At 41.3% G+C, this 9,030-nt stretch overlaps 1 protein-coding gene across 1 annotated transcript in view; it reads right to left on the bottom strand.

Annotated features, from left to right (window-relative positions):
• Positions 1 to 883: 883 nt before the first annotated feature.
• Dsg4 (desmoglein 4) overlaps positions 884 to 9,030 on the bottom strand; it is a 29,280-nt gene continuing 21,133 nt past the window's right edge. The window contains exons 14-17 of the mRNA XM_059246700.1: positions 7,129 to 7,268; positions 6,924 to 6,987; positions 5,487 to 5,695; positions 884 to 1,717 (exon numbers count right to left, since the gene is read on the bottom strand). Of these exons, the coding sequence (XP_059102683.1) occupies positions 947 to 1,717; positions 5,487 to 5,695; positions 6,924 to 6,987; positions 7,129 to 7,268 (1,184 nt within the window). The 3' untranslated portion in view covers positions 884 to 946. The remainder of the gene's footprint in view (positions 1,718 to 5,486; positions 5,696 to 6,923; positions 6,988 to 7,128; positions 7,269 to 9,030) is intronic.

Below are 9,030 nucleotides of genomic sequence, written 5' to 3'. Positions count from 1 at the left end.
TCTCTCTCTCTCTCTCTCTCTCTCTCTCTCTCTATCTCTCACTTTTGTAGATTTACTTTATGTTTCTGAGTGTTTTGCCTGCATGTATGTATGTGTGCCATGTACATTCTTGGTGCCCAATAAGGTCAAAAGAGAGCATCAGATCATTCTAAACTGGAGTTACAGATGGTTGTGGGCCACTGTTTGGATGCTGGGAAACAAGTCTGGATTCTCTGCAAGAGCAATACATGCTCCTAACCCTGAGCCACCCCTCTAGCTCCAAACTCTCTCCTCATGTAAGGAATATTTAATGTTATAATAATGCCTAACATTGCATGTCTTGCAAAACTCTTAGAAAACACAAATTTGTATCTATTGACACTTGCTCCACATCCCTTTTCATTTTTCCTTTCAGAAGTTCACATGTCATTGGTTTCAGTTAATTTTTTCTGATGTTGGGGATTGAACCTGTGGCTTCTTGCATGCTAGGCAAGCACTCTACCACTGAGCTACATCTGCAGCCTTGAAGTAAATTTTTTGAGACAAGGTCTCACTATGTAGCCCTGGCCTGAATTTTAAACAATAATCAAAATATTTCTCTAAAGAAAAATATGGGTAGAAGATGCAGATAAAAATTCACAACATCTTTCCAAGGTTGTTGATTCAGCCATGGGACTTACAGGATTGGCACCATGAGTTGTGTGCTATTTGTTAGACAGCACCTAAAGGCTACAGCACCTTTGATTCCAGTGGGTATTTTGGCCTATTATTGACAACCAGAAATAACTAAAAGAGGCTTATCTAAAGTGTGAAGTCATATTTATTCCCTGATGGCTATCATCAAAGAGTACTGTTGAACCTAGAACGTGTGAATGTTGGCTGAATGTTAAAACATTGACTACAGCACATTAAATATCTTTGATGGATATGTTGGTGGTCATTAAGGCACAAAATCTTCATGAAGGACTTACTGTTGGGAGTAATGTATGTTGCTGTATCTTGTTACTCGACGTTGAGATGTCATTGGGGAGTTGGAGCCTATGGTTTGGCTTATGTGAATGTCTGGGCTCACCATTTGTGTCACTTGAATTTCTGGTCCTACCAAAATACCTCCACTCATCACTGGTCCCATACAAGCATCAGCCATGGTACTGTTGGCCATGTCAGGCATACCAGGGCTAGCCACTACTCTCTCAGCGTAGTATACATTGTGTGTGTTGGCTATCTCAGCAGGCACACAAATGTTTCCTTGAACATCATAGACAGGTGCCATTACGGTTTCGGTCACAACTACATTGGACGGAAGCTGAGAATCAAAAACAATTGTCGTGGGTTGTACACATGGGTCAGCAGTGGTGTAAGTCTCAGTCACTATGATGTCCCCGTGAATCATGGGTTCAGAGGCTGCTTCCATTTCTGCTTGGAATTCAGCCTCTGAGAGAGTCATTCCTGAAGATTCATTGACAAAGTAATTAGGCCCAAGCAAGGGGAGATCAGTACTGATGGGTATACAGGCCTGGTGTGAAGGGAATGGCTCAATTTCTGTGTCCAAGCAGATTTCGGCTAGAGTCCTGAATTTTGGATCTAAAGTCTCCATGTAGCTTTCATCTAAGTCATCCACAATCCAACTGCAGCAGCCAATGGAGCCCACGGGAGACCCAACTCCTTCGTGATCATAAATGAGCAGGCAGTCGTTGGCTGGTCGGCCTTCATCTTCATCTGCATATGCATATGCTTTCTAAGTTGGGAGGAAAGATAGGAAATTCGAGGTTTCTTTTCCTTCACAACAACCAATGAACAATAACAGCAATGCTCCAGAGACTTCTGACTTAAAGACTTTGTGGACCAAATTGAGAAATGAAATAATACTAAATTATTGTGTTTTAAAATGAAGATCATTATGTGTGTTAATGGGGCATAGAATTTGAGGAATATATGTGAATTTCTCTAATTGAAAAACTAATAAATGATGTGCTTTGAATCAGATAATATATAAATCTTTTGGATTTATAGTTCTTTGTTTCTGAGGTGACAAAGAAATAAAATGTGCTTATGTTCAAAGTATTTATTTTTAAATGTTTTTAAACTTAACACTTATACATTTATTTATTTGCATGCATGTGTGTGGGCATGTGAAATTCATATGGAGGTCAGAGGTCAGGGGACAATTTTCAGGTCAGTTCTTTCCTACTGACATGCAGATCCTGGGGATCGAACTTGGGTTGTCAGGCTTGGCATCAAACACCCTTACATGCTGGGTCATTTTACTGGTCTCCAAATGTTTATGTAAAGAGAGACATTAGATGAATTTGGAATAAACCCATACACAAAGATAGACATCTCTATAAAAGTCAGAGACTTTCCTCAGAATGTTCTGGAAGTTCTATGTGGCTTAAGCCACTCAAAGATGGTATCAGGTCTGAGAGATGACCCCTGTGGCATTTTTCAAATTTCTATTATTGAGACGGTCCCACTGTGGAGCTCAGATTGGCTTTAAACCACCCTTCTTGTGCCTCAGACTCCTGAGGGTGGGATTATAGGAATGCGTCACCATGCCTTGCTTCAAATTATCTTTTAAAAAGGACTTTTAAGACTGTCATCTATTATCAGAAGCCTAATAGATAAAGGAGACAGGGGCTATGGACCAATTGTTCAGAACAGTGGGGTGGAAGTAGACACCCATCGGCTTCCCCTTCCTGTTTGGGCCCCTGAAGGATTCCATACAATCTTTTTTTTCCCTCCAATCTCAAACTCAACATATTTTCTTCTTTAAAATTATTTTTATTGTTTGATAATTTCATACACTCATACAATGTGTTTTGATCAAGCCCCCCCCCCCCCATTCTCTTCTCTCCAATTCCTCCCTGTCCCTTCTCCATCACTGTTGTCTCTCAACTTCTTGTTTTCTTTGTAAAGACCCAGAGTCCTGGCTGTAGCACCATCTCCTGGGGCAAGGGTAGCCCCTCAGGGGCTGCATCCCTGAAGAAAACTGACTCACTTGCTCAGCAGCCATCACTTGCCTATAGCTCCTCAGTTAAGGGTGAGACTGACTTCATGACACCCTGCCCCATCCATGGTGCTGTTTGGCTCAATGTTTCTTTTGAGGCAGGGCCTTTTTATGTTATCCAGGCTGGGGCTTCCAACTCTCAGATACGTGAAATTACAGATATGTGCTACCATATGTGGCCTCCCATGGGATCCTAAGGGTCTGCAGGATGTCACTGGATACAGTCTGACCTTTTTATATTATAAAATAACTAAATATGGGGGAGAGAGAGAGAGACAGAGACAGAGAGAGAGAGAGAGAGAGAGAGAGAGAGAGAGAGAGAGAGAGAGAGAGGACAGAGAGAGACAGAGAGAGACAGAGACAGAGACAGAGAGACAGAGTTACACAGAGAGAGACAGAGAGAAAGAGACACACAGAGAGACAGAAAAAGATGAGCTGCATGATCAAGTCCCAAATAGCTAAAGTTAATTAGACCAGTTTATTACTCAAATGCTAATGCATAGATTTCACCTTTGCTATTTAATATCCACTATTTAATAATATTATTCACATACAATATGAGAATAAAATCTCAAAGAAAATCACATCTTTCACACTGCACTGCTTTTCATGTTCTTTGTGCGGAACTCTGCATTCTCCACTAGAAATGAGTGATTGCACATCATAACCACTCAGACAGTCCCAACTTGCACGGAATACTAGTTAGTGGCCGGAGTGGAAGGTCTTTAATATATAGTTATGATTTTTTGAATGACTTAAAAATATTTCTGGGATACATGTAATTTGAACCTACTTATTGACTAAACTGATTAGCAATATTGATCCACTATTTAATAATACTATTCACATACAATATGAGTTTTGCAATAATATTTAACTACTAAATTTTTTGCTTATTTTTTATAATTTCATACATGTGTACAATGTATTATTGTGAATATGTCTACCCTCATTACTGTCTCTTATCCCCTCCCACTGCCTCTGAACCTCCTTTTCTTCCTGACTAGTTCACTTGCTGCTCTCATGGCTTTTTATGTTTTTCATAAACTGAGTTAGGGTTGCTTGTATAAGCACAGGTAACAGGAGTATTTGCTGGAGCTCAGACTACTCACTTGTGAGCACATACGTGAGGAAATGTCCATTTCTCACTTCTGTTAGTAAACCATTAACTGCCAATGGCTCTTCATGTAGGGGTGGGGCCTCGGGGTACCTCCCTGTCCATGATGGAATGTTGGAGAGCCTGGTCTTGTGTACAGGTGTCTAGGTGCTACATGTAGTTTAAACCACAGCATGCTCAGACTTTTTCTATCAAAGAGCAGTGGTGAAATCCATGCATTAGCATTTGAGTAATAAGCTGGTCTAATGGAGAGAGATAAAAATGTATTGCTTGTTAAACAAAATAAAGATTCTTAATATGAGAAATTATTTACTCTTTTAATTTTTTTCTGATTTCTTTTATGTTATGGGCATTTTGTCTGTATGTGTATCTGTGCACCATATGTATGCCTGGTACTAGAAGAGGGTGTTGATCCTCTGGAACTGATGTTATAGATGGTTGTGAGCCACCGTATGGGTGCTGGGAATTGAACTCAGATTCTCCGGAAGAGCAGCTAATGCTCTTAACTGCTGATCTATCTCTCTAGCCCAACCCTATTTACTGTTTATGGCAACCTATTAGAAGAACACAGTATCTTGGAACATTTCTTTGGCATTTTGACAGAACCCTGACACTTTTTCCTTAGGGACACAAATAGGAGGGCCCTAGACTGAGAAGAGGAGGAGCCCTAGGTTCTTATCTGTCACCAAGGTGAGATAATGCATAATCAAGATTTAAATCCCTTTGTTCCCCTTCTTATCATCATAATAATACTAATAATGATAATGGTAATAACTATTATTATTATTATTATTTTGTATATTATTCTTATTATTATCGTCATCATTATTCTGAGACAGGTTCTCATCTATCCCAAGCTGGCTTAGAACTTCATAGCTGAGGATGATCTCACACTTCTGATCCTCCTGCATCCACCTCCTAAATGTTAGGATTACAGGTGTGAGCCACAAAGTCTGATTTGTGATGGGGACTGAACCCGGGGTCTTGTGTATGCTAGACAGATACTCTATCAACTAAGCTGCCTCACTGCCCTGTCCTGCCTTTTCTCTCTTCTCATTGGATCCACCTGGAGAACAAGAAGGGCATCATGAATGCAGTTTTGATTTTCTCTATCATCATCCTTTTGCTCTGTTGTTGCTATGGCAATAAAAGGGAGAAATCAAAAGGAAACGGAAGGGAAGATGTTAAGAAAAAGGAAGCAAGGGATGATGGGGATGCTGGTCTTTTCATAATAGTTAAATATTATACACTGCTGCAGATTGGCTTTATGTTTTAAGAATTGGAAAAAATGTTTTTAATTCAAGATTGGGATAGGGTTAAAAATCAACTGAATATATTTCTACTCCTATAGTGATGCATGTTAGGTCTGTGTGTAAGGCTTACCTCGGAGAAGTAGCTGTCCAGGAAGGCCATGTTCATGCCGGTGTCTTGGTATTCCCGAAGCGTCCCTATGGTTGAGCTTCTCTTCCTCAGGGTCCCTGTTGTGCCTCCAGCCACCAGGCCTGCCGTTGTCCCTGCACCTGTATTGAGCTCCACTCCTGACACACCCCCTTCCACTGTTCCTCCACCAGCATAAGTATTCGTGTAGATTTCTGAAAAGACAGGGTGTTTCCATGTTGATGCCCAAGTTGCCTGGATGGCTTATGCTCACAGAACACTGTCAGCCCCTCCCCCCCACCAACATAGCACAGAAATTATTCTAGAAAGATAGACAACGCATGGTCAGAATTGTCAGACTTGACCAAAGGAGGTGATACTGAAGGAGACAGCTATGGGACATGGCTCATTCTCACACACACAACCTTTGCCTGGATATTTAAAGATACAGAATGTAGGGCCAGGTGCTGCATCTGTACGGTCACAGCAATCCCTATGCCCTAGCCCACTTAAGAGGGCACAACCTATCGTACTGAAGCAAGGACCAGGCTGCTCCTAGAAGCCAAATCTTTAGTCCTCATTTGCACATGCACTGGAGAGCTGACTCACTTGGGAACAACGCATAATTCTTTGCATGGAAGTACCAGGTTTTGGGTACTAAGGAATCATCACTGAAAAATCTCATGTCTGCTCTAGTACTGCACAGGCCTTGCTGGGCTCAGTCATTCCCAATTGTGAAGTACTTCTAAGCGTTTTGTGCTGTGTGGGAATGTATAAGACACTGGTGTGGGCAAAGCATATGTGAATTTAAAGAGCGTTCTTCAGCTTATTGTTCAAAGAACACATTGCTGTTTCTTTCTTCCTTTTTCGTTAAATAACTTTTATTATAGATAATCATTACAATAACCTGTACCACATCCCAGGCACTATTCTAATTCTAATTATATACATTGTAGCACACAGGAAAATATATACATATGTACGTACATCATACCTAACACCTGCATGCTTATATATTTTATATAACATATATGTGGTTTTAAAAAGATCTTTAAATCAATGCTTCATAAAGAATTAAAAAAAATCCTGTTTTATATATAGAATTACAATTACAACATCAATTGCTATGTCACCTTCACTTCAAGGAGGAGGATGTGCGTCCGGAGAGGCTGGGTCTGGATTAGGGACTTCTCACTAGTAAGTGACAGAGCTAGGAACTAAGTTCCAATGATGGTTTCAGACTTTGCATGTTAAATTGCAGCATTATGCTCTGCTTGACTGTAACTTCAGATAAAAAAAATGAGCGGCCACCACAGATGTGTCACTTACCCTCTGACTGAGACTCACACGCATGCTAATATACAAGGGACTTTCCCTCGAGACTGCTTTGATAGAATAATTTTGTAAATCTTAGAAAGGAAAACAGAATTGGTGTCGACTGACCAGAGGAGTCAATGCGATCTTGGGTATTAGACGCCGTCATGGGTACGCATATATTTGACACATCCTGAAAGAAAAACAGATTCTAAAATAAATATTTCATGTTCTTCACGTTGAAGCTGAGACTTGGCTTTTGCCTGGAATTGTCCAGGCTGGCTGAATTCCCGCTGACACCCCGCACTTCTGTGGGAAGCGGCAGCCCACTCACCCGGTCTTCGGGATGGGCTCCTTCTATTCTCCAGGGCTGCATCACTCCTTCGCCTCCCTCGGGCACAGGGGCAAATCTTGTCCCCAGGCCTTCTGGCTGTCTTCGCTTGCAGCAGCATATGAGCAGTAAAAGAGGTGACACTGGCCAAGAAAATGGCGAGAGTTAACCTCCACTGCCCCGTCAGGAAGTCGCTTTTTTGTGGTACCATAACTGGAACCAGGGTAAATTCAAAAGTGACAATGTATCAGATACTTCCTCACCAGAGAATCAAGTATCAGATGTGACTGTCCATGTTTATAAATACAACATTGAATCACTGAATCACACGGGACCTGAGAGCCGGAAGCAGAAAGGGTGTGGGGCTCTGCAATCCAGACTTTACTAAATGATTTGAAAGGAAGGACTGATTCTCCCGGAGTCCAGGATTTCTGAGCAGATTGGTAACATATTCAGGATTCAGACTCAGTTCTCTGACTTCTAGTCTCCCATATACATGCATGAAAATCTGGACATGTCTGTGGATACTATGCACCTACTGACTGGGGATACACATGGATGCTCCTCAACTTATGACAGTTTCCCACGTGACATCTCAACTCTAGGAGGTTTCAGGAATTAAATATAGCCAATGGAAGCTGCATCTTGAAGTTTGAATTTTGACCTTTCCCCAGGATATGTAGCCTGATGAAAACATTGTTGATAGTGGGTTTTAAAGCCCAGTTTGTGAGGGCTTAGGGAGCCAATGCTTAGGTTCCATCTTGGGTTATGAGTCAGACATGAATCCTTGCAAAGACCTTTCAGTAATTGGTGTGTGTGTGTGTGTGTGTGTGTGTGTGTGTGTGTGTGTGTGTGTGCGTTTGAGAACTACTGATTTGAAGTTGTTTATTATGACTGCTAAGATTCCATTGGTGAGGTAAGATGCCATAGGTCAGGAAAGATGTCACCATAAGTCAGGTTCTGGGACATTACCAAAGACATTTTGAGACTCATTCATGATTTTTGTGAACTTTGCAAATTCATAAAATTCATTATTTTAAGAAAGTCTATCCAAACATCAGACGTTACTTTCTTATATTTCAAAATGAAAGCATTTTAGTTTGTGTTCATTCACAAACATATGTCAACAGGATAGTTTAGTGAGCTTAATCAGTGTTGGATTTCCCATGAAGTCTAAACACTTTAGCAACAATCTAAAATACTAATTGAGCTCTCTTTTGAAGACCTGCATCTTTAAAAACAAGGCACAGGGAAAGGTAAGCCTCCTTCTGAGAGTTTCGCTCAGTGGCATTGCTGTTCCTCAGACAAGGGTCTTAGGGTAGAGTCTGAGGCTTCTTGAAGCCCCCCTGGGCCCTGCTCTATCCGAGGGAGCAGCTCACCCAAGGGCACAGTGATCACTGATCCCTCATTGTCCGTGACCAGAACCTGGAACATTTTATGCTCCAGGCATATCACACAAGTGCCTCATGCTGGCCCTCGGTCTACTGTTTACCTTTTCTTCTTCTGCTTCCTCCATGTGCTAAGCCCTTCAATGTTTCCCCGATCTATTGTTTGTTGTTTCCTTGGTGCTGAAGACTGAACGCAGGGTCTCACTTACTAGTGGCTTGCTGTGTGTATTCCACTGGGCTCCACCCCTAGCCCTTCTGTGTTTACTTGGGATGCTTCTTTGTCCTTGATTGCCTTTTAGATTTACTCACATGCATCACTGTTCTGAGAAATTCCTCAACTTTCGGGACCCAGCTCAAATCCACTTCTGTAAAAATTTCCATAACTCCCGTCTTTTGAGTTTCTTGTTCTTGCCTTTCTGCTTTGAAATATTTGCATGAGGTTTCTGTTGTAGGATTTATTTTATATGCTTGCAGATTATACTTTATGATTTGCATATGTTTTCAGTATTTAGGAAGA

Source organism: Peromyscus eremicus, chromosome 19 (assembly GCF_949786415.1).
Source record: "Peromyscus eremicus chromosome 19, PerEre_H2_v1, whole genome shotgun sequence".
Lineage (NCBI taxonomy): Eukaryota > Metazoa > Chordata > Mammalia > Rodentia > Cricetidae > Peromyscus > Peromyscus eremicus.
Note: the sequence above shows the minus strand (reverse complement) of the source record. Positions and strands in the feature narration are given on the sequence as shown.